We start from the raw sequence: 24,919 nt of genomic DNA on the forward strand, positions 1-24,919 counted from the left end.
CCTTTACAACTGCCACCCTAAGAAATAGATCAGTGCTTGTACAGGAGGGGAATGCAAGAATTCTTCTGCACTTCTCCTTTTCATTTACCAGCAGACAAGCTCTGCCTCCTTCTGATCCCCCCGCCAATTTTGTTGTTATTACAGCAACGTCAGCTCACACTGTGTAAGTTCAGATCCATTAACTTTCCCATTTATTGGCTTTCTGCAGCACTGTGGCTTCAATGGGCAGAGATAGAGTAAGGTTTGTCCGGGACTTCTGTGGGTGGTAGGAACGTAAATATCTTTGTGACTGAAAAAGTGATCAAGATTCTGGAGACAATTTTAACGGAAAGGTTCAACAAGTGTATTGTTCGGTGTGTTCTACACGTGGCTAGGTCTGGGTTTAAATGCGTTTGTCACAGGGATAAAGTCTTGGCTAGTGGCCGATGATGCAGTGTCTCCACTTTTCCTGTGCCTTACCGACCGATCGTGCAGACGCTCCCGAGCAGGGCGCGAGGCGTAGTGGGTAGGACACGATCTGCTATATGAGACTGCAACTTGGGCTTCAGCACTTCTGCATTTTAAGGACAGTGTTCGGTACTTTCTGTTTCCCTCTGAAATTAATTCTTAGCTAGAGCGTGGCGTGCAGGTTACGTTTTTCTCCCAGCAGTTAAATCTCCTCTGGAAATGCGGAGCGGAACTATGTGTTGAGTAAAGCCCCTCGGTGGCCTTCAGAAGCACTTCCAGGCTGAGCACGCTGCCACAGGCCCAGGCAGTAGGTGGCAAAAACTTGGACAGTTGTGCTGCAACTTAGCAGGAAAAAGGCTGCCAATTTAGCCCCCAGTTCAATAAAGCGTTGAAACGTATGTTCAGGTACAGAAACGCCTGCAGGAGGGATTGCCGCTCTGCTCGAGGCGAAGCACCTGCTTAAGCGCGCTGCCGAGACCGTGCCACCGTGAGGGCTGGGGTGGGGATTGCTGTAGTATTGTGCCACGCCAGCATCCAGGCAAGGCTTCCATTTCACCAGAGCGAATTATCCTTCCAAACCTGGGAAAAGTAGTCCTAGTAAAGTGAAGTGGATTTTGAGAGGTCATCCAAGTCCATCTGCAACTTCAAAAGCATAATTTCTGATAAGTGTAAGTCTTGCATACTCTTGAAAACTTCCAAGGAGGTAGGCTCTGCAACCTCCCCAGGCGATCTTTTCCAGTGCTTAACTTATTATTACCAAGTGTTTCCTAATGTTTAACCTAAATTTCCTGTGCTCCTGTTTAACCCAATACTCCTTGTCCTATCCACAGTGGATAAGGAAGATTACTTACTCCTTTCCTCTTTATGTGCGTCTGTATTACACAGGAGCCCTTCTCAGCCTTTTCTGCAGGCCGTATGAGACGGTTCTTTCCAGTTCTCCTTGCAGCTTGTGCTTCCTAGACCTCTGGCTGCTCTCAGTGCTCTCTGCTAGATCTTTTCTGTTTGGTATCTTCTTTTGAAGCTGAAGTGCGTTGCCCCAAAGTGGATACACTGCTCCAGCTGTCAAAACCGCATTGTATTCTGAGCAAACATCCCCAGACTAGCCTGCTGTCGCCCGGGCGGCCCTTCTCGGTTTTACTGTATGCAGAAAGTAAGTCGCTCTGGTCTAACAAACAAGACGGCAGCAGAAGCATTTCACAGAAGCAAATCCAGGGCAGATGCCTACAGAAATTTACTTAACAACATCCTTCCAGTTTGACAGAGAATTTTGTAGGTGGAGGGAGACCGTATTTTTCCTAGCTCACTTATGACCGTGAGGAGGCTGATACTGGAAAGCTTTAATAAAGTTGAGATTTATCTACTGCTTCTCCCCTATTCCCACTGAAGGAAATTAAATTGGTTTAACAAATCTGTGTTTTTGACACAGCCATGCTAGCTGTTACTCATCTCCTTGTTATTTCCTGAGTGGTTACAAATAATTTGATTGTTTCTGTATTTTTCCAAAAACTGACCTTCACTCACTGCTCTTTAATTCCCCATTACAATCTTTTCCCTCCCTGTAAGGAAACGCACTATGTGCCATTTTTCTCTCTTCTGGATATTCACCCATCGTATGTAAGCTCTCAAAGATAAATCACTAATGGCTCTGAGATTGCTTCAGACAGTCCAGTAGGATACCTTAGGAGGAATTGTATCTGACCCGGCCAATTTGAAAGATCTAATTTATCTAAGTACTATTTAATCTGTTCTTTCCTTGTTTTCACTTGTGTTTCTACCCCTTTGTCACTAGTGCTGTTTCCTGCCTGATCTCGTTTGACCTTTTTAGTAAAGATTGCAGCAAAAAAGTTTTAAGCACTCAACCTTTTCAGCATCACCTGTCAATAACTTCCCCTGTCTCGTTCAATAGCAGGCCAACACTTTTTTCTCCTCTTCCTCTTATTATGAACTATGTTTGCAGCATGTTTTCTTGTTATCCTTTCCGCACCGATGTGTTCCCTGTTCTCACTTGGCCTTCCTGATCTGGGCCCTACACTCCCTCTCTCTTTTCTTTCATCCTGGTCTTCAGTAATCTGACCTAGGTTCAACTTCCTACACGCTTCTGGCGTTTGAGGTCAGCGAGGAGTTCATGGTTTAGCTAAGGTGGTTTCTTACAGCGCTTCTAATGGTTTTGCTGCTTTGGGATAATTTGCACTTGTGCCCTTAATAGAACAATTTTAAGGAACTGTCAACTGCTCGGAGCCTGTTCCCCATGAGAACGTACTACTTACCAATTCTCTGAGTTTATTTAAGCCTGTTGTTTGTATTTTGCTGTTCTTTTTCCCCTCCAGGAGCAGTGAGTTTTCTCATTCTGTGATAACTATCACCCAAATTGCTTTCTGTTTTCATATTTCTAAACCTGTTTCTCCCGACGCTTAAAATCAAGAGTAAGGAGCTTTCCCTTCAGTTGCTTCTCCAGCCTTTGCTGGAGACATTGCAGCATGGTAGCAAGACATTGGCAGCATGGAGTTTGCGTCCTGTGATACCCTGTGTCCCAGCAGGTATCTCCATTAGCCTCCCTGCCATGTGCCTCCATCGTCTCCAGCCCAGTGCACTGTATGTATGATTCATCTTGTTGCCCTCCAAAAGAAGTAGCTCCGTCCATCTGTTCTTTGTGGCTTTGCTCTAGACACCCCACGCCCCCCCACCGTGACAGCACCTGCGTTCATTCCCCCTGTTATTATTAGCTAGGGATTTTCAGCTGGTTCATCTCTTTCTACATTTTACGCTGTGGAGTGAATGTGTCTGTGGACAGCATTTCATCCCTCTTCTCCCTGAACAAACTGTACGATGTATATTAATATTCTAGTCGTGTGAATTATCCCAGCAAGTTTCTCGTGCCAATTAATTCATAATTTTGAGCACGTATTAAAACTTCCAAGTCCTCCTGTTTATTCCCCGTATTTCTTGCATAAGTTCTTGCGATTGCACCCAGCATATATCAGGAATAACTCTGAAGTCAGCGGGTCGTGTTTCGCTGTCGTTTACATGAATGTCAATCCAAATGATTGTACTGATTGGCAAGAAGTTATTTCAGATTTACTTGCATGAGGGTAAAGGAAGAATTTGGCCCATTGAAATGAATTCTGTGTGAAATAGGTCTAGGCCAGGAGGATTAAGCATGTTTCTCTAATTGCTAGATGTGTTATATTGTATGTAATCAGTGTAGTGGCAATAAAATCTTATTGCCACACCCAGAATATTTCATCACCGAGCTTTTTGGATCCTATAATTGTCCTTCCCTTGTTACTGTGCTCACATTAAGAAGGTGCAGGGTTTTACATAATTGGGAATATAAATAAAAAAATTTTTTAAAAGAGAACTCTAGCTGAGGTATGCATGCAAGCAGACTATACCATGTAGTTTGTGCTACAGCAAAGCAGCAGAATGTGAGATAGAAAAAGTCAGCTTTTGAGGTTTTATTACTTTTTGCTTTGTGATGACTGGCTTCGAGCCCACACATTTCTTGAATACACAATAGGGAGTTGGGCAAGACTGCAGAAATAAATTTTATTAACACACAATCACTGCAGCACCAGACAGAATAATCTCCTTTAGTCTCCTCTAGCTGGCAGAGTCCTCTTTGTACCAGGTCAAGTCAATTAGCAGTATAATGTACGACAGGTTTTATTTAAAAAGGGTTTAATTAAAGTTTTGTTACAAAGCTCATAGAAACTAACAATCTGTCTTTTAGGGATATGTATTATCTAGAAATTGATTTTAACTTAAACACTAATTTATAGACTGTCCCCTTTAATAAGTATAATTCCTTGGAAGATATTAAGGTCCTCCTGCCCCAAATAAATTCAGGTCCTGATTCAGCAAAACACATAATTACTAAGGACTTCAATAAGGCCACTCATGCACTAAAAGCTGAAGGTGTGCTTCAGCACTTCGCTGATTTGGGGCCTTACTGTGTAACCACTGCCCTGATTACACACATTGTTCAATTCAGCCATGTCTTTACTGAGAAAGATGTTTAAAAGAATTAGTGATGTCTTTAAAATATCTTATACAGGCCATTAAAGATGGGAACATGCTCTTCTGCTAGATCTAGATGGTTTTTCGCTAGTCCTGGCATCTTCCTGGTTTTTACATCTAAATACAGTGATTTACCTGTGTTACCTGTGTATATATTTTTCCCAAAGAATATTGACCCTAATCCTTTTTTTTTTCCTCTCCACAAGACAGCAAAGGCTGCCTCCCCAGCAGATGTAGCTAAGCATAGCTGCATTAACTTAAATGGAGCTATGTCGGTTTACGCCAATTGAGGATTGCACCCCAAAAGTTTATTTAAGTAGACTTTCTCAATGAAAACTAGTTATGTTATTCTACTGAGTGCTAAATACACACTTTCAGCTTATTCTAATCCCTATAGTATAATAATACTCCCAAAAGCTGAAGAATATATCACATTTCAGGGTAACTTATCATTGCATATGACTTTTTTTTAATTCACAAGCTATATAATTTAGAATAAGAAATGGGTGGATAGAAAGGACTGCTGTGTAGAAATGATCCCAGGCATTTTTCTGGCTGTCTCCTGGGCAGTGTGGTTATATTACATCAAAACCTCTGGATAATTAACTTGCCCAACGGCCAGGTAGGCAGGCAAACTGGGTTCCGTCATCAGCCTCGGAGCCCCCGCAGAACTTGCTACACATTTATAGCATGTGCAGGGGCCAGGACGAAAGGACCCTGCTGGGGCAGCCGAAACGGGCGGCTCAGGTGCTCTCCCCGTGCTGGGAGCAGCGCTGGGAAAGACCCAGCAGCATCCGTTTTGTCAGCTTACAGCCATGAATCCCCAACAATGGCCGGAGACACCAAGAAGCCGTGGAAGGCGTCTGTCTTCTCTTCACAGCGTATTTGGGAAAGTTGTGCCTTTTTGTTGTAATGTTTATTACCAAAGCAAAGCCCCCTCATTTTTTATTTTTACTTTTTAAATCTTTGAGACACATGGAACAGTGGGCCAGAATTTGCTTTGATTAATCTTCAATCTGGTTCTACTCTGTTCTTCCCCATGGTATAAATCTAGACTGCAGCTGGCAGGGGGTTGTATGCTTAAAAAAAAAAGTCTCAGCACCAAAACATTCAAAGTAGCAAGCTTGTGTTGCCTACTTCTAAGTCTGAACAGTCGGAAAACCAAAATGTAGTTCAAATACTACTTTTTCTGCCACCTTCTGCCTGAGCCCAAGAGGGACGAGGCAGGGAAGGCAGGTATGTATTTGAAATGGGTGACAAAAGAATAAAATGGGGGGCAAGTGGCGGGGGGGGAACAAGTGAATTCAGAAAACCTGTAGAAAGGAGTAGAGAAAAACTTGAATAGAGGAATAAATTGTGTGGGACAAGTCCCACACTGATGGCTACTGTCACAGATCCCCTGATTTCAGTGAGGCCTCTGACACCATGAGCTGCTCAGGCTATTTCGTCTTGATGGCCTTACTTGTTTCAGCATAGCTGTTGGGTGGGGATGCCTGGCCCTAATATACATCATAGGCTGTCTGCTAGCTAGAAGAACAGGCTTGCTCATTTAAAATTGAATCAGGCTTTGAGCTTATGTTTGCAACAGAGAAGCATAAGAAATGAAACAGTTTGCAAAAAAATCTTAAGCAATCTGATAGATTCTCAAACCAAACTCTTCCAGATTTGTCCAGGATTAATGCCCAGACATCTTGCAAGTGAAATGCATGCTGGCCATAGAAATATTTTATAAAACCTGGAAGCACCTGCGATTTGTTCGGGGAGCCCTAGCACACAGCAGGGCGTGGGGTTCTGCTGGAACAGCCATCGGGCTCAGGTGTGCTGGGAGGCACAAGGCGTAGCCTGTGCTCCCAACAGAGGTTACGAGGCCGAGGGAGGTCTGACCCATGCAATTAAACAGAAATATTTTCACTGATTGCATTTCTTGTTGGCCAGCCAAGAAGCCTGGGGTATTTTTACTTGCCACTTTACAAGTATAAATCTACGTGTGACCATGGCGTTCACAGTATACGGGACTGAGGGAGAGACAAGTATTTAAGGACTCGAGCGCGACTTTCCTGGCTCTGTGTGTATAGGCACACAGGTCTGTGCTAGACGTGGTGGAATGGCTGCGTTTGAACGTGTGCAAACCCTCACGAGCGGGAGCACTGGCGAAAGGCGGCGGCTGACGGTATGCGGCAGCGGGAGAGGCAGGGTGTCGGGGCTTCGCTGCCGTGCGAGCTACTGCCTGGTGTGGCGAGATGCTGAACACTAGCCCGTGCCAGGGGACTAAGCTTTCAGGTACACGGTTAACTTGTAAGGTCCCGCAGCCTTCGCAAAGACACCTGCAGGTTTAAAGTTAAGTGTGTTTTTAAAAGCGCTATTGGGTTTGGGGCCAAATTGATCGGATTTTAAGAGTTCAAGCCCAGAACTGTAAAGCAGAATAATCCCAGGCCTCCGTGTGCAAGAGCCTAATGCGTTAGCCCACTCTTTCATCCACCCTTCCCTTCCCTCCCCTCCAGAAACAGTCTCACCCAATTTTACTGTACTGTAATGGAAAATAGGAACCAGAATGCGCTTGGGCCTCCTTTACCAATTTTTTTAGTGTCCAAATAGGTCCCACAGAGCTTCTCACCCAGTGATTTTGCTTCTCTCGGTCAAAGTACCCATGTGGGATAAAATACAAACAGCATTAATCCTAAAAGACAAAGTAGAGCAGAGGAAAGAGTTGCAGTGAGAATTAAAATATCTGCAAATGAATTTAGCTAGCATCCACCGTCCTTTTAACATTTGGAGCGATCTTCCTCTGGAAAAAAAATAAATTAAGGTCAACACACAAACTTCCTCTGCTTCCTGGAATTCTTACATATTTTCACTATGATAACATGATTTGTGTGTGTGTAAATGCAAGGGGAGAGGCAGCCGAAAGCTGGCGGAGAGCCCCCTCCCCCTCCGGTCCTGGGAGAATGCCTGAAGCATGAGCTCAGCTGTTCAGGCTCCGTGCATGGTGTCATACACTTCCACAAGCAAATGCACAGTGACATTAAGAAAAGAAGATCTGGGGCCCTAGTCTCTAAAGTGCTCCCAGTGTCCACGAGACAGCTCCGACATAAAGGGCTGTTTATTTGTTGAATTATCAACTTGTTACCCGTGGAGGGGGTTGAAAATATCTGAGCAGTCCTGGGGTTTTCTTTGGTACGTTCACAAAAATGTGTTTTCTTCTATGGCACTTTTCTGTGACAGAAACCCAGATCTTTGCATTTCTGCTTCTCCCCCCTCCTCCTCATATATAAATACCCTTGAAAAAAAGGTAGCCCACAATTAGCCATTAATTAAGTCCTTTACAGGTTTAAAATAAATAGTTGATGAAAGCTTAGGAAGAGGATCTCAGCACAAAGCATGTCTGTACGACATGGTGCGCTTCTGAGAAACAGAATTTAAATGATTTGCATATGGCCGCCTAAATATTTAATGGGTTTGCAGTTTAGGAAAGCAGGCTTAAAACTATGCTGTGCAGTCTGTGATCTTATCTGGCCCTGCTGGCTGTGTTGGGTCAAAGGCGTTGTTATTTTTAGGGCCTGATCCTGGAATTTCGGGAGCTGTCGGAGCACTCGGCACCATTTTAAACTGAGGCTCCTCTTTGGCGTTTTATCTGCGCGCAGCTGAGGCTAGTACACGTTCAAGTTTCTAAAGCTGCTAGAGCGTTTGAGACTCTTTAAGCCAAAACCTGACAACGTTGTTCCCTTCACAAAGAAGTTGCACACTAGCATCGTATCAGTTCTCAAGCTGCCTTACAGCCCCTTCTTTCTTTCCCCTGTCCCCATCCCCCAGCCGCGGCCCGCTACGTACATGCTCCCAAACTCAGCTAAGCATTTCGTGAGTGTGCAGGGCTGAATGCACATTCACAGGAAACAAAACCGTGAGATACTTTCAAAAATGCAGACACACAAAACACTTCTAGACAGCTACGGGCAGGTGCAGAGCTTACGCTTCACATGACTGTCCAGTTTTAAAGCACGGGACAGAGGCATTCTGATGAGACTGCTCTTGAAGGCCACAGTAAAATATTAACCGAACGAAAAGTTAGATAAAAAGCAGCAGCTCTTCCCAGTGGAATTGTAGCATTCTCTCCTCTTCACATTCTTTTGAGCTCATTCATTCCTTTGAGCTGCAATAACAAGTCAGCTATTTGTATATGGTGAGACTTGTCATGGAGAAGAGAGAGAAATTCGCTCAGAAGCAAAATCCTGTCTTGCTGCGCTTTTTGCCATGATCGCTACGCTTCTTCCCCAGCCACAGATAGACGTCTTCCCAATTCCACTTCTAGGCAGCCTAACTTCCTGGCACAGGCACCAGGTCCCTGTGATTTAGGGATCAGGTCTCCCATCACGAACACGCATCCAAATAACCAGCATCGTTAGAGCCCTCACTCCAAGTACTCCATCAACCAGACGCTGGGGCCAAGGAGGCTGATAGCCCGGGGGATTCTTAATATCATGCAGAGTCAGGTTTTACTGGCCAAAATTTTCCTGGTTACCCAAAATTCCTGTTGACACCAATGGGAGTTGCAGGTGCTTGAAAACCTCTCAGATATATGGATCGCCTCATTCATCATTCAGCTGCAGCCGTGTCTGGACAGGAAGACGGTAACCTTTAAAGAGCAACACTTCACAGCCATTAGGCAACTAATATTTTATGCATTTGTATCACAGTTGGCTCCAAAGCCAACCTTGGCAAGTGTCTGGGAGTTTCTCTTGAGAGTCATTTTGTCTGTTTATACTGCTGTTCTGTTTAAGGTGTTTAAGGGTTGTTTCCCTGATCCTTCTTCATTAGAGGTAATTGAATAGTTTAGAAGCTCGATCATTGTTTGGCTGAGCCTTCCAGTCAACAACCCACTGATTGAATAATCGCTCACAAGCTACGGAGGCACAGAAAGTTATGTTTATCACAATTTTCTAGCACTCGGAACATCTTCAGACTGCTTGGCAGGCCACTAATTACATTTTTATAAACAGCTGCAGATTCGGATCTTGCCAGAATGCAGAAAGAATCCTGTAGCCCGTGATTTCAATTTCCCTACAACTTCACCGGTGACTTGGGCAACAACATCCTTTGCACAGGCTCCTCACTCGGGGAAAAAAATTCCCTCCGGTTGCTTTGCAAGGAGGTTCTGTGCAACGCCAGGTGCCAGCCCCTTCCTGCAGGCTTCTGAGCAGCTCCGCGTTCCTTCTGTGCTAAGAAATTTCCTTTCACCACCCCCAGCGAGACAGAGTTTACCTTCTGCCTGAGGCAGAGCTGCAGCTCAGCCATGCCAATTACAAAAGATGCCTCCCAAACGTGTATTCCTGGTTTCCAGAGTGACTCGGAGGTGCTACCACACCTATCTTTAGAGTGGCTAAAAGTTACCAAGAGGCAATGTGGTTACAGGGAGTCACATACCGTGGTGATGAGCATAACATGAATTGCTAACTAGACGGTCAAGGACGCTTGGATTCTCAACCCAGAATCCCTACTGACAAAGGCAAATCTCTTTTTTTCCTCTATACTAAAAATACGTGAGTGAATTGCTGTTTGGCTCTCCTTGCATTGCTGGGACATATCATGCCTCGCTTCCCTCGTATGCATGACGCCCAAAGCTGTGCTTGCCTGTTTCCCCTCCTCTTCAGACTGCATGGGCAGTCCCAGCTTGGGGTGGAGGTAGCCAGAGGATCAGCTGGCCAGGTTCTATGGACAGCTTCAAAACGGCTGTCAAACAGGGATCATGAACACTGAAGATGTGAACTATCATATTCAAAGACGAAAGAACTTTCTGGAAAGAAATGTGATAATTGAACGTTGTACCCACCGTGTTTGTATCCCAGCTTAGCTGGCACCATCTCTGATGCCATCATTGCACCAGGACTTGTATCAAGATCTGTGATAAGTGTCCAGAGGGCAATGCAGCTAGAGCAGAGTGGCATGGCTACTGCATACAGGGAAGGGAGAACAATAATTTGGCTAGCAGGCTAGCGTTAGGGTCACCTGTGCTATAGGTATTTCAAATCCATCCAATTAAACAATGTTAATCAGTGGTGGTTCTTTTTTCTAGAATAGTCATAGCTGTTCTTCCCTGTCTAATAATGGAAGAATGCCACCAGCTTCAAAAGTGATTTCTAAGGACTGATTAAGGAATATTTGTTCAACTTGGAGAAGAATGAAGTCCTACATATATATTAATACATCCCCACTAACACAGAATGGCTTTTTGTTGTTCTTTGTCTGGAACGTGAGCAATTTATAGTCTGCTGCTGCATCTAATTAGTGGATCTGATCCTTAAATTGAAGCGGTAGAGGCTTGTGATTTTTAAGTCCAACATTTCCAGGCTCTATCATTGAAAAAAAGGCTTCATCAAAGACTCAAGACATGGGGTATTATGATATTTAAATGCCAAAGTTGGATACAGCCAGAAAATAAAGGCGTGATCTTAAGCAGTTGCATGGCTGTCTGTTGGTTCAGATTCACAACACAGAGCGAAGGTAAACTGCATTCAACATGGATATGTGGGAAGAACTTGGCCTGGTGTAGCTCCCTCCTTGGTACTAGCCAAGATAAAAATACATCAGGATTACCAGCATCTAGGAAACTAGCATATGGTGCTACCGCAGAATGTAATACTAATATATTTGCGAAACCATTATTTTTCTCTTTTTGTGCAGTTCCTCATTAATCCAGATGCCATTCATTCTCTGCCTGGATTTTTCCCGCATTTTTCCCATGAAAAGAGAGGATATGCTTGAATTAATTTAATTGCCAAACGTTTTGTTCAAATAGCTGTGGCAGAAATAACTTTTAGTAGCCAGGTTAAATAGCCCCCTTCACTGCAGCAGTTAACGCTTATTGTTGCTGCCAGCCCCTCTGCATTGATTCGGGATCATACCGCTATTAGCGCTGAAGTGGCTTGGGAAGTTGCAGTGCTTCCTTTTCTCTCTCTCTCCTTTCTTTTTCCTGCAAGAGCAAGAAGATCTCGCCATAATCTGGGAATAAATTGTTTTCAAATACTTTAGGAAGAGCCAGAGTGCTCAAAAGGAATTTAGAGGTGCATTTCCAAGCCAGCTGAAAATTGTCTTTGAATGAGCAGGCCTGATCCTTGACCGGTGTAAATCACCGTGCTTCCGTGGGGCGATCCTGTTTACATGAAGCAGGCATCAGCCAGGCGGCATCCCCTACGAGTGGAAGCCATCCACCCACCTTTTCCATCCTCCCATGGGAAAACGCAGCTTCCCTCAATTTCATATGTAACCTGCAATCGATGCTGCTCCAAATAGCAACGGGTGCCCAAGAGCTGCAGAGCAGAGCAGGGTAATCGCCATCGCCCCTCTGACGGGGGAAATGCCTCCCTCGTCCCACCCCCAGCTGCCCCAGCCATGGCAGAAGGGAGGGAGGGAGGGAGGGAAGCTGGCTCACCCGCCTCCCGCAGCCTTTACCTGCAAAGGTAGACTGGCTGGTCGTGTGAGGGCTGCGCCCTTTTCCGCTGTTCCTGAAGTTAATCTATTCTGCACTGTACAAAAACAAGTGAGGGTGAAGTGACAAGACAAAAGAAAATGCAATCCTGTTGATTCTGTCGTTTCTGCCACTGCTGTCAGCCCTGAAGGTTTTGTATTTTAGTAAACAGAGAACTCATTATGACATGCAAGTGACTTGAGAAAAGTGATGGTAAAACAGAGATTTCTTTTTTGGAGAAAAATATAAAAACAAAACCATGCTCTGAACACTGAGATGGGTATGCACCAAAGACAGCACGCAGCGGAACTGTCAGCGTCCTTCACCAAATCCCACAAATGCCATTGAACTTTCACAAGCAGTTAACGACTGAACCATAAAGGTCCAAAACCTCACGGACCCTTTTGTTGGTCTGTAAAGTCCAGCGTCAGAGGGCAGGTAGCCCCGAGTCCACAGTACGGTGTGGCCCGTCCTGGCGGCAGCGACGTTCAGCAAGCAGTAAGTCAGAGACAGACCCGTTTCCACCCAGGAGCGTTTCCCTTGGGGAAGGGAAGGCAGCAGGGTGGGTAGCTGGCATTAGAGGCGTGAGCACAGCAGAAGGACCAAGAGAAAGCCTTAAGGAGCAGTAGGGCCAAATGAAAAAAACGCTGTGCAGGAATGTGTCAGGTGTCCAGGGGCGGAAGATGGGCAGGAGAAGAGCAGGACCCGGGGGACAGGCTGAGAGAACACATGCCCAAACTCCCAACGGCTCACAGTAGTATTCTCCTTTCTTTCTAATCTTTACAAATGCTGGCAATTCAGCTATCACTCTTGGCCCTAATGAACAGAGAGTTACTGTCCCCACCATCCTTTTGCACTTGCATGTTGTGTAACCCGCTCGTGACAGATCTGTACCTAAAAGTAGTTAAATTCAAGCTGTTTCTTGAGCTATACGAGATGTCTGAGGCTGTACCTGTCTCGTCATTTAAAGATGCTCTGTGAAATGTTTTGAGCAGTTTCCTTTGGGGGGTGGAGGGAAGGGTGGTGCAATTTCTCAGGACAGTGCCTTCTTATTAATTTTAATAACAAAATGTATAATTCTGCATGGATGCCATAGTTGCGCAAGGCGTGCTGATATTGGACATAGAAACGTATGTTAATAGCTGCTACTCGTTCCTGCACTGAAGGGAAATAGAGCTTTATTTTTTGGCTCAAGAAATCTGACACTAGTTGAGACAACACACATTTTTATACAAGGCTGCAGCCGCTAGCAAATGGATGCATATTTATATGACAGGATATGCTCAGTAGCCCTGGGAAACCAAGATTTGAAATCAATAATTTCTAGTAAATCACAAACTGACATTGGCAACATCCTAGTCTGGCTGAATATCTGTATCATCACAGACACTCTTCTTTAATAAACAGAACATACGATGTTTCATGCATTGCTTTTGCATTTTCTTGACAACTGCATAAAAGTGTAATTTCTGTGCTTGATCCAAGGGCTCTCTGACAAAGGGAAAAGGGTAACATTTGTTTCTGTGGGCTTTATGGTTTTAAATCTCAGGGCCAATTCTGCCATCAGGTAGTTTATGAATATTCATGTAAATTGTTTTGAGTTGAAGAATATGTAACTTTGCCATGTATCTGGCATGGAAGAAATAGTTTGACAGTCATGAAATAGAGAATGCTTTAAAAAATAGTGTCAGCTCTAGCGGAGAGAGGACAACTCCAGGAACGAAAGGGAAAATTAAGGAAGAAAGGTGTGTTTCCTGAGGGAGGCAAAATTATGTCACCCTGCCTTAAAAATAATGAATATAGAACCATTTTTTGCAGACTTAGATATTTAAAGCAATTTGGAATCTCTTGTATCAGGTATGAGCCAGAGTCTGCCTTTCTGTTGACTTCCAGAGGAGTTGAGGCAGGTCCATACGTTCCTGATCATTGCATGTGCGTATGAACTGCATGATTCAGCAGTGAGAAAAGAACAAAGCTAGAATTATTACTAAGCCTTTTCGCATTATTATACCTTCTGAGTGGTGCCTTACTTGCAGTCAGGTACAGGAGTCAAGTAAGAGTGTGCTATTGCCCAGGCCTATTGTTAACGTGGAAATTTGGCACGTGGCACCCGTCACTGTTTGCTCCTGATCCCATACCCCTTCCACGGGCTGGAAGCTGCTTTTGTGCCCACTTGGCTGCTGGAGCTCTGCAGCAACTGACAACTGTGAGCGCGCTACCGAATGTAACACTTGGAGAAAAGGCATCTCCTGGGTAGTGACAGGCATTGCAAACACAGGCTCATTTAAATCATGCCTGTGTATTTGCATGTACACTTTCGGTTGAGCATATGATGGCTTTTATTCTTAGAGGTAACTGAGGCTGCGGGTGAAATGTGCAGCGGCCTCCGCCCTGCCATCCCACGCCCCTGCCGCCCAACGCCATCAGCGAGAAAGGCCAGCTCAGTCTGTGCTCACCGGCCAAAGCCAGCAGCAGCCGCGCAGGGAGCGCGCGTCGTAAATCGGGAGGGAAGACGTTTTATGCACAAGTCAGAACTGGAGAAATGCCATTAATTAGCAAACTTTTTCAATGTATGGTTGCTAACAATACAGCTATTAAACGTGCTATTATGTCCGCTTGTATCATCTTCTGTATTTTTAATGGAAAATCTTATTAGCTGCAAGACGATCAGAAGTGAAATGACCGGAAGTCCTGTACAAAGACAGTTAAACATGTTGGTCATAGTTCAGCCTTTCTATAGAATATTTTGGCCTTGACGAAGGTGCATCAGGTAATCGATATTCTTCTAGCACTGCCTCCTAGCCTCAGTCATGGTGGAGATCCGCGCTCAGAGCGCTTTGCAACTTTGTACGGCCTGATTGCAAGTAGAGATGAAGAGAAGTAAAATATTGCAGAGCTAAATCCTGCAGGCCAGATTTCACTCAAGTAAAAATGAAATGCCTGGGTGAGGTCAACAGGCTTTTGTTTACATGAAAAGATTTTGAGTAGTGGTCTCGAGTTTGGGATGTCAGTAGGGCTGGGATTTTGCCTCACGCAAGCGCGACTTGATCACACCGGTGCTGATGGTGCAGCTGTATCTGTGTGCTTAGCTAAGCACTCAAGTAATCCCTCCAATTTCTGAGAAAGTCATACATAATGTTAAGCATGTGCTTAAGTGTATCTCTGAGCCCTGCAAATAATTGATTTCTGTATTTAAAATATAAGCTTAAAGTAGATCAATTTGGAACAAGCATTTGGCACCCAAGCAGACATTAACAACATGATTTTAACCTATACTTTAGCAGAAGCTACATACTTTATGCTATGTACCTTTCTATGAAAATATGAAGAAATTACTAATAGCATTGTCATCTCTTAACTCCTAAGCACGGAGATTCTGGTTAAATCCGTGTCCGTTTTTCTGTACAAAAGACAAAATCAGTATTCACTTTGATTTATGTAATTTCCTAAACTAGTTCATGTACCCACTGAAATGTTAGCATGCCAGTCCATCCTTTGATGATTTTACCTATACACTCTTCCATGGACGCTCGTGTAAATAATGACCTACTGAAGGAAAAGTTGATCAACTGTGTTCTTCTTTCATGTCCAAATCAACGAAGGCCATGCTGAAACCCTTTAGTTAACTGCTCACAAACAAAAGCTTTTTCCTTGAAGCTTCCTATTTTCCTAAAAGTAATATTTCTTTAAAAAATTAGAATTGATACATTAACAATTATACACATTTTTCTACATGACTTATAAAATTACTTAATGTGGCAAGCATTACTGAGGAAATTAAAATTGTTTATTGATGCAATTTATCTATTTTCAGGTATTTCCCGTATACTTTTACTAGGGAAAAAAGGACGTGCAATTAAACACAGTCAGAAATTACCTGAGATGCTGTTTTACTCAACGCATGATGTTACTGATGCTAATAGTATAATGGGTTTCAGAAACGAATTGAAATTTTGCATGCATTAGAAATCTCATCCCCAATATACTATAGCGTACTATGGGGGAAGTACGCAAAGGACACGAGCCCTCCCGGTTCTGAGCATCAGCCAGTTACACATCGTCTATCCTTAGGAAGAAACTTGCTACGAAACTTGCACTGCTACATGCAATTTGTCCTGCAATTGTTCAGTAAAGGTTTCTTTTCTATCTTCTGAAGCATCAGCTACTGCCCGTGGTCAGAGACAAGATGCCAAATTAGCTAGATCACTGATCTAATCCAGCATAAGAAATGCCATACTGACCAGTCAAACCTAAGGTTCATCAGTTCATCTCTGCCTTGAAGTGGCTGCTACTAGACCCTTAGGAAAGAACCTGCTTTGTACACAAGGGATGGACAGGGAGAGTCCTTCCTCCCCTCATATCGCCTGCCAGCTTCCAGCATTTAGTGGTTCAGAGCCAGAGGTCACCTCCAGACCTTTGTGTTAAATAGCTGCTGATGAATTTGCCCTCCATAAGTACTTCCAATCCCTTTTGTACCCATTTATTCTAAAATGGCCATCCATGGTAATGATCTCCACAGTTTAATTAAGTACTTTTTGAAATGGATATCACTGATATCCAGAAGAAAATACTGGTTAGGTGAACCTTTGATCTGACGGGAATTCTTATGTTCTTACTTATATTACGCAGACTTGCGATTTTGCTACAGGTGTCTTCATTCCTTGAAAGCAAACACTTGGATTTGTGTGGGTTTTCTGTAATTTTCTATCAGAGGAATAATTTCATCTTTTTTTACATTCTTCCTTATCACCCTGTTTATGTTCCGCCTAATAATTATCTTTGCTGTGGGAGGGAGTTACCCACATCCCAGTTTATACATCGCTCCCTTGAATTTTGCACCTCATTCTCATGTGCTAAGGGTTCGTGTTTTGGGTAGAATTAGGACAAACTCTTGTTTTAGCTTATGAAGACCTGTGTGTATCTGTTGCAGTTCATGTGATTTTACTCCCCAGGAGCTTTGCTTTGCCTTTTAGCTCCCAATAAACACATACTCAAAGTGTATTTCAGCCAAAGCCATTGATTTCACCTGATTTCAGGTCAAAACCATGCAAGTAGCAAGCATCACATGATTTCTATCCATCTGATTCTGGGTCACTGACAAATTTGTGAATGCTTCAGTGAATCTGTGGCGAATCCTTGCCCTGCTCAGTCGCTGCTTCCCTTCAGCGTACAAGACGTGCCGCGGAGCAGCCCTTGTCTGCTCGGACTTTCGTTGTCCTTACTGACGTCAGGAACACCCAGAGGCCAGCTGGGAGTCGGGCACGGGTCTCCTGGGAGAACAGCGTCCCAGCATTAAGGTTACCTGGACGCTCAGATTTTAGCATGTTTAGTTCACACCAACCTGAAAGATGCAAATCTTTTCTCGAGCCCCTGGCCACCTCGTATTGGCAGTGCCTGTTGCTCACGCAGCTCACCAAGATTCTCTCTGAGCGCGTGATCCTTTCACTTGCTGAACATAACATTGGGCAGTTATTTAGCACATTGCAGGTTTCCAACTAACAGTTCTCCTTAGACAGCTAAAAAGATATGGCTTTTTCAAAACCTACGGAGTACAGGTTTTTGTTTTTGTTTTTTTTTTCAGAGAATGTACAGTTCAGTGTACTCCTTTCATCAGTTTGTTATTTTATAGATACAGTTATAACTTCTCAGCTCTCAGACTCTGGCTTTTGAATGAGACATCTCTATTTGGACAGAAATGACACTAGTTTTATTAAGTGAACAAAGTGAGTTATATTTTCTATGGATATTAAAGATGCTAAGTAAAATATGGCAAAAAAAAAGGTAAAATTGATAAAGAACAGGATTAATCCAGCCAGTGAGGCCCAGGTTCAATGCCCAGCCTTGGGGGAAGCATCTGAGGTACTAGGATACGTTCTGGCAAGCCTCAGCCTGCGGCCATAACAGCCTTGATGCCCTTCGAATTGCCTCTTTTCTGCAGAATCCCACAGCTCACCTTTTCAAAATAAGACAGAAGCACAATAATAAGCCAGTCTGCAATTTGCTTAGGGTAGGCCTAACCTAGGATGATAAAATGCTGCCCTGAAGAAGCCAGTGAAATTTTTGTCATTGATTCTGGAGCAGCCAGGGATTCCCCCAGGTCAGCTACAGTAAATATGCCTAAAGAAAGGGCTCATAATTTAATCACCAAAGACCAAAACTGCAACCCTGAAGTCCCCTGCTTAGCCATTACCCATCGCTGCAAACGAGTGATCTCTGCAAGGGTGTTCCTTTTTTGTTAAATGCTCACACTGCCTGCAATTAGGCTTCTGTGTGCACCCAGACCTGTCCTTGTTGTGACACTGTTGAGCATCCCAGCACCTACCTTACAGCTTCGCCTGATCAGTCCAGAGCACCACGCTTGGCAGCATGGGGACACTGGGCACCGGGCTGCCAGAGTGAAATCCAGACCTCCAGACCTTGTGCAGCTTGAGCCAGTAGGTTCAAAACAAGAAAATGTTGCCGCAATTCTGTTGTGGACTAACAACTGATAAAAGTACTTCTCTCTGATTTCCATCAGAGAGTGTATCCCACTTTACAGAGGAGAACACAAACCACTATCTGGCAAGCAGATCCCCTTGACAGCTAAAGACAGCAGCATCATTCCTGCTGCATGAGCAGGTACAGGCAGGACTCCTATACACCCTACTGATGTTGTCTTCCTTTGGGGGAAGTCCTTTGGTCTAGTTTTATGAAGCGAACAAAGCAAATGACAGTCCTTAGGACTCCTGCCATTTGTCAGGAACTTCAGATGTCTGGCAAGAGTCATGAATGACGTGGTTTGTCCAAAACTTCTGGACAAATGACTAGTGTGCATTGTAGGTGCTGCATAGAAAAACTGACATGGACCTACCATGCATTCATCATCTGATCGTGGTGTTGTCAGTAGGTCCAGTATAGCCACAGAATGTGGGAATCCCTGTGTCTCCCACACGTTTCATACATGCATATTTTAGTCCAAAAAACTCCAGCCAGATAGATGGGAGCCCTTACACACACACGTATACCTTCAGGAGGGTTCCAGGCATTGCGTACTGGGCAGACAGTGGCACCTCCTTGCAGGTGGAGCTTAATTCATGCATGATGAATGCCTCTCTCCACTGAGCTTGCTCATTTTAGGTGACTCCTGCTCAGCCTGTTGGCTCTTTTAGGTCCCAGGCTGATGCCCTAATGCTGTGTTTGAGCCCTGGCACCTCAGGCAGGGTTGTAGATTCGATCTGGGCAGCCCAACAAACCCAAACATCAGGCGTTGATACGCCTCCCTTTAGACACCGAAACCTTTTGAGATCCAGCCCTCAAATTCTGTAGGATTCAGGGTGCTCACACCCACACAAGTTTATTAGTTTTTTGCTTCTTTTATTTCAATAGACAAAATACATCAAATTAATTTTAAATAATACAGAAGGCAAAATCATTAGAAAAGCAAACCAACAAACTTCCAAACAATGCAAACTGGAGTAACACAAATACTGCTCGGGGGAGTGGGCCCGTTGTTACCACAGTCACAGGAAAGCTAGAGGCTTCAGCACAGGTGAAAACAAATTTTTCTCTGTTGATGAACTGATATTCCTGATATTTATTAACTTGGGGTACAATGATGGGTTTGGTCTATAAGTTAACTGGAAGTTGAAGGTGATTGCTGTGTGGAAAACTTTCAGGAAAGTGAGGCCAGATTCTGGCTCCACTTGTATGTATTTGGCCACAGTAATTGAGTTTTATTCAAATAACTTCCTTCTTAATTTTGTTGAGCATAATTTACTAATATCACTATTTTAGGAATTATTTTTAAAATTGGACATTTTATTAGAAATGGCACTATGTCTTCCACATCCCATCCATTGAGTCAGTGTATTGGGACAGAGTTTCTAGCATCTCCAGCGTATGAGGACAGGAGTGACAGTTGTACTGATTTAGCAAGGTAATGAAATGAAATTATACCAGCAATTATTTCTGGACCCAGTGTGCTCTCCTAGCTGCCTGCAGCTTGCTCTTCCCAGTCCTTTCTGCACAACCCAAGAGGAGGTCTGAATAGGTTCTCAGCTTTCAGCTGATGGTCTGTCAGAATTAATATTCAGAGATTGCAGCTTGTAACAAGCACATTTATAGTCATATGAAAAGTGTGTGGTTTTATGGGAGCTCTCTATGCAGAATTGTATCTGTCTTCAAAAATATACGTACATAGCACAAAGGGGGAAAATGAAACAACTCTACTGTTTCCTTCTTGGTAACCTGGGTTCACCTGTGTGAGATGAGTTTAACCCTTTTATGAGCGGTACGAGTGCTGAATATCGTACCGTAATGGCAAAAAGAGAGAGGAAACTACACTTTTTAAGAATAACTCAAACCGTTACACTTCATGCCTCGGGCTATCTTTTCAGCGATTTGTACACTTTGATTTAAAAAAAAAAATTACTCATGAATTGCCAGTATATTTCTGAGCTACCCTACTTTTGTACTAAATGAACTTGAAGCTCTACAAAGAAGGCACTAAACATGCTAAGCAGCTGGTTGCGTGTTAAAGTACTGTCCATAGGCTGCATGATCTTCGCCTTCATGCCCAGAAGAAAAAAAAAATTAAAATCCTTGGATCTGTGAGGTTTCCAGCTTCTAAAGAGAAGAAAGTGTTACTTCCCCTTTAAGCCTGGAGCCGTTCGTGTGTGTGCGTGTGTGTGTGTGTGTGTGTGTGAGGGCGAGTGTGTGTATGTGTGTGAGAGTGTGTGTGTGTCTCCTCCTCTTTGAGTGACACAGCACTTAGATATGCCTATCAGTAACTTAAACCCCACAAACTCCACCTTCTAAGTGAGGAAGCTGTGGGTTGATGGAAATGTAGTGAGCAGATTGAGACAGACAGTGAATCATTAGCAAACTGCAACGCCAGGATGAACTTGTCTGGAACCTAAAAGGAGAAAACAGTCTCGGAGTCCTTTGCGGTGCTGGGTTTTGCTAAATACAGCCAAAGTGGATCTAAAAGCCGGTTGATCCCCAGTCCAAGATGCTGCTGGTTTCCCAGCGGGTAGAAGCACCACGCATGGAGCCACATATTCCAGTAAGTAGCATTTGAAATCGATACGGACTGGAAAAGTAGGAGTTGATTTAAAAGGACTTAAAGAGCCTGGGAGCCGTCGCTCGCCCAGACTCGCGCGGCTGCGGCCGGAGCCGCTCTCAGCCGGGCTCGTAAAGTTTGCAGACGCGGTTCCAGAAAGTGCCCACCTTGCGCTGGCTTTGCCCGCCTGCTCTGGGCTTGTAGGGGCTGCGCCGGGGCTCGGCCGGAGAAGGAACCAGAAACTTGGGGTAAAGATTTCGCCCTCCTCTCTGGCGAGAGCTGATGTCGGTCCGGGGAGAGGGGGGAGGCTCTCGCTTGCGGCGGGAGGGAGGGGGTCCGCGGGCTGTAAAATGGTGGTGAAGAAGGTGATCTGCGGGGCGGTGCGGGCTCCGGCACGGCGGCGGGGCGGCCGGTGCGCGGCGGCGGAGAGGCCGGGGCGGGCGGGGAGGGGGCAGCCACGCCGGCGAGCCCCGTCCGCGGCGGGGGACGCTCCGTGGGCTTTCCTGTCACCGCCCGGGCGGCGACGCGCTGGGGCGCGGGAAGAGCAGGGGGACGCTGCCGGCCGCGGCCGGGGCGAAGCGGCGGCGGCGCGGGGCGAGCGGGACGGGGAGCGGGCGGAGCGGCCGGCGCCGCACGCTCCCCGCCTGCCGGTGCAGGGCAGCCGGGCTCGCTCGGCCGGCGCGGGGCCGTCCGAAGTTAGCTCAGACGGGCAGGGAAGGACGGACCCATCATGGCAAGGGGAGCGCTGCGGGAAGGCGTCGCACGTAGAGGGGCTAGTGCTGGCCTGCGTCGGGATTATTTTTTAGTAACTCCTGGTACGTGTGTTGGCAGCGGCGTGCCTGGTTATTTCGGGAGTCTGGAGCGCACGTTGTATAGGCAGGATTCTGAACAAAAGGCTCCGCCGAGGCCAGGAGGAGCCCTCGGTTATTCCTGAAAAGAGTGTGGAGCCCAGCATTCAGCCTCCTTTTTGGCGAGGTTGCCTGTCTGTGTGCGCTTCGCGAAACGGGAATAGCCCCAAAGTGAGGGAGACGGTGCAAACGCGGCGCGTTTGCCGCTCTCTCCGAGGCTATACATGTATTTGAAATAAAATGCATGCTGACTCACGATTTAAACTGTTTTGGTTTCTCATCCTGTGATTACGATCGGGGTTTAGAGCAATTGCAGGGTAAACAAGGCGCTCGCTGACTCGGTCCCACGTCTCCTTCTAAGGCAGGGGCTGCCCCTCTTCCCCCAGTCAAGAGGCGATCCCTCCTCCCGGTCCCTCCTCCGCCGCCTTCCCGGCCTGTTGCTCGGCCCGGGGGAGCGCCGGGGCCGGGGGCACCGCGGCTTTTGTTCGGGTTTGGCTGGCGGGGGGTTGTCACCAGGGTGACTCGGAGGGATCCCGGGGAGAACGGCCGTTTCTTGGAAGAAAACGGGCTTTGGTTTCCTTTCACACCGCCCCCCCCCCGGAACAATAAATTAAAAGGCCGCTTTTGTTTTCTACGGTGCTCCCGGCAGGGCGGCGGGGGGGAGGCGGCGGAGCCCGGCGCAGGGCAGCGGGGGCCGGGAGGCGCCGCGGAGCCGCGGCCGCTGCCCGCCGCGATCGGCTGGGCAGGTCCCCGGCGCAGTGCGCGGACGCGTGATGGCCTCGCCTCTTCCCGTCGGAAGCAGATGAGCCTGTCGGCACCGGCCGCGCGTAGGGAGCCTCCTGGCACGGGCGCCGCACGAAGAGCCTGCCGCCGCCGCCGCCTCCTCCTCCGGCACCGGGGGGGCACCCCGCAGTCCCTCCCCCGACCCGCCAGCGGGGCGATTAGCGGCGTCTGGCCCCTTCCCCGAGCCGGGGGCGGAGGCGCCGGCTCCCCCCGCTGCCGTGCGGCCGCCCCGGCTTGGGAGGGAGGGGTGTGGGAGCGCCGGGAGGGGCGAAATACTCCCCCGGTTATATAATGTGAGTGTTTCCCTGCTTAGCCCCGTAATCCGCGGGTAATGCCCAGTGGCCGTGCCCCCGGGGGCTGGGGCGGCAGAGGGGGGCTGCCCCTCCCGGAGCTCCCCCTCCGGGCCGAGCTGACGGGGAAATAAAGCTGCTGATGTGCGAGAGGGACCATATGGCGCCTGCGGGAGAGAGGGAGCCGGAACGGCCTTGAACCTGCCGGACCCAGCAGCTGTTTGCTGCCTCCCCCCCCCCCCCGACCCCCCCGCTCGGCGGCGGGCGCACCGGCGTCCCCCGGAGAAGCGGGGCCGCGGCCCTCTCTGCGCCGGCGGCGGCTTTTCCCCGCCACCCCCAAACCGGGCTACCCGCCGGAACGGGTTTTTGTGTGTTACCGTGCGAGAAGCCGGCTGCAAGTAGAGGAAGAGCGGGGCGGGGGGCTCCGGGTGCCCGGGAGGGAAGCGCGCCCGTCGGGGGGAGAAGCCCCTCGCCCCGGCTGCCTGCCGGGCTCCCTGCCTGCCTGCGGCCGCGCCCCGCACGGGGAAGGCAGGCGAGAGCGGTTCGAGCAAGTTATACACGCCAGCACCTAAAAAAGCAGCGCTCTCGTTCTGGCACTGACCATTTTCAGTTCTCTCTCCCTGCCATATGTTTGGAAGGGGAGGGGGGGGAAGCAATTTGGGAAAGCTGCTCTCAGCTGAAGGGAGGAGGTGGGCTGAGGGAGTGAGATACAAGGAAATTCCATGTTAGGAAAGCATTAGCAAGGGGTGACTTCTAATGTTTTCCTGCCACTGACGTTGACAGTGACACACATGTGTGGGCTGAAATTGGAACGTCACTGAGTTTTTAAACTCAACCAGGAAATAGTCTGTTGCTCAGGGATAAAAAACAAATAGTATATATTGTAAGGCAGGTGACATGCAGTTAACAGCTCCTCTGGAGCGAGTGAAAAGCTGTTTAATGTTTAGAATTGAGCAGCTCAAATTTAATTCAGCTTTTTATTTTCAGAGGGTTAGGTTTTTTTTAACTTGAGGTTTTTCATCTCTATTTTTAATCCTTTTAACTAATACTTCGGAATCAGAAAAGCAAATATTGACAGGGCTTCACTTTTAGTCCCTTGTAACTAAGTAGTTTGAACCTGCAAAGTCCCTTGGATTTTTTTAAAGCTAAGGTTAAAGCTAAAGTTAAAGGGTTTGGGGGGGGGATTAGTAATTACAGGAGGCGGTTGTGTTTTTTTAAATTCTTTTGTATGGCTTCCTGTTACACAGGTAGAAGTGTTTTATAAATACAGTGTGTCTGGTTTGGGTTTTTTACTGACCTTGTTACAAATGTTACAGGGTGGTAGCATCAGAGATTTAAAATGGGATTAGGGAGCCATGGTGCTAGATGCTTTCTGAACATACAGGAAGATCTGCTGCAGGAGTTCATGATCCAAGGTGCCAGGCTGACGCTCTTGCCCTGACTTAAATGGTCGTTAACCTGCCTGGATGCGACAAGGACTGACCTAGGAACTGGCTTCATGAGAGAGACAAAAGTTAGGAAGGCAGAAGGTAACACAAGGGCAAGGATAACAGTAAGTAAAATCCCTGAGTTGTCCTGTAGGTTAAGTACAGTGCAACTCACTGGTTCCCAGTCATTTAATCAATAAATGTTCTATGTTACTTGCTACTCTGATGAAAGTCGCCTTAAAATAACTTTTATGAGTACGTAGCCATGGGAAAGTGAAGTAAATCTTGCAGAAGCTGTGACAAATGGATTTATCCAAACCGGGAGATGGAGTAGTAGAAGGTGGTTTGAGCTCCTTAAATAGGGAAAAAGGCAGGATCCCCAGGTCTTCATTGTTCCCTCGTGCTGGCTGTTTCTGAGTGTCAGCGTTTTTCAACATTTAGGTGAAGGTGACTATCAGTTATGTTTCATTAGTAATTGGTATGGTCTCCAAATAAAGATAGTTAAATCAGTTCAAATGATGCTGGCGCCTGTCCAAGGAACCCTCTCTCTATCTGACACATTTGCCACTCGCTTCTTTAAGGAACAATTAACGTTGTACACTGCTATT

The 24,919-nt window shown here is 46.3% G+C and overlaps 1 protein-coding gene across 2 annotated transcripts in view; it reads left to right on the top strand.

The window, feature by feature from the left end:
• The first annotated feature begins 20,722 nt into the window (after positions 1 to 20,722).
• The window catches only part of MAMLD1 (mastermind like domain containing 1), an 83,547-nt gene continuing 79,350 nt past the window's right edge, over positions 20,723 to 24,919 (top strand). For both annotated transcript variants that reach the window (XM_075513062.1, XM_075513063.1), the window contains exon 1: positions 20,723 to 20,966. In XM_075513062.1, coding sequence (XP_075369177.1) covers positions 20,913 to 20,966 — 54 coding nt within the window. In that variant the 5' untranslated portion in view covers positions 20,723 to 20,912. The remainder of the gene's footprint in view (positions 20,967 to 24,919) is intronic.

The sequence above is a fragment of the Mycteria americana genome, chromosome 10 (assembly GCF_035582795.1).
Source record: "Mycteria americana isolate JAX WOST 10 ecotype Jacksonville Zoo and Gardens chromosome 10, USCA_MyAme_1.0, whole genome shotgun sequence".
NCBI classification, from domain to species: Eukaryota; Metazoa; Chordata; class Aves; order Ciconiiformes; family Ciconiidae; genus Mycteria; species Mycteria americana.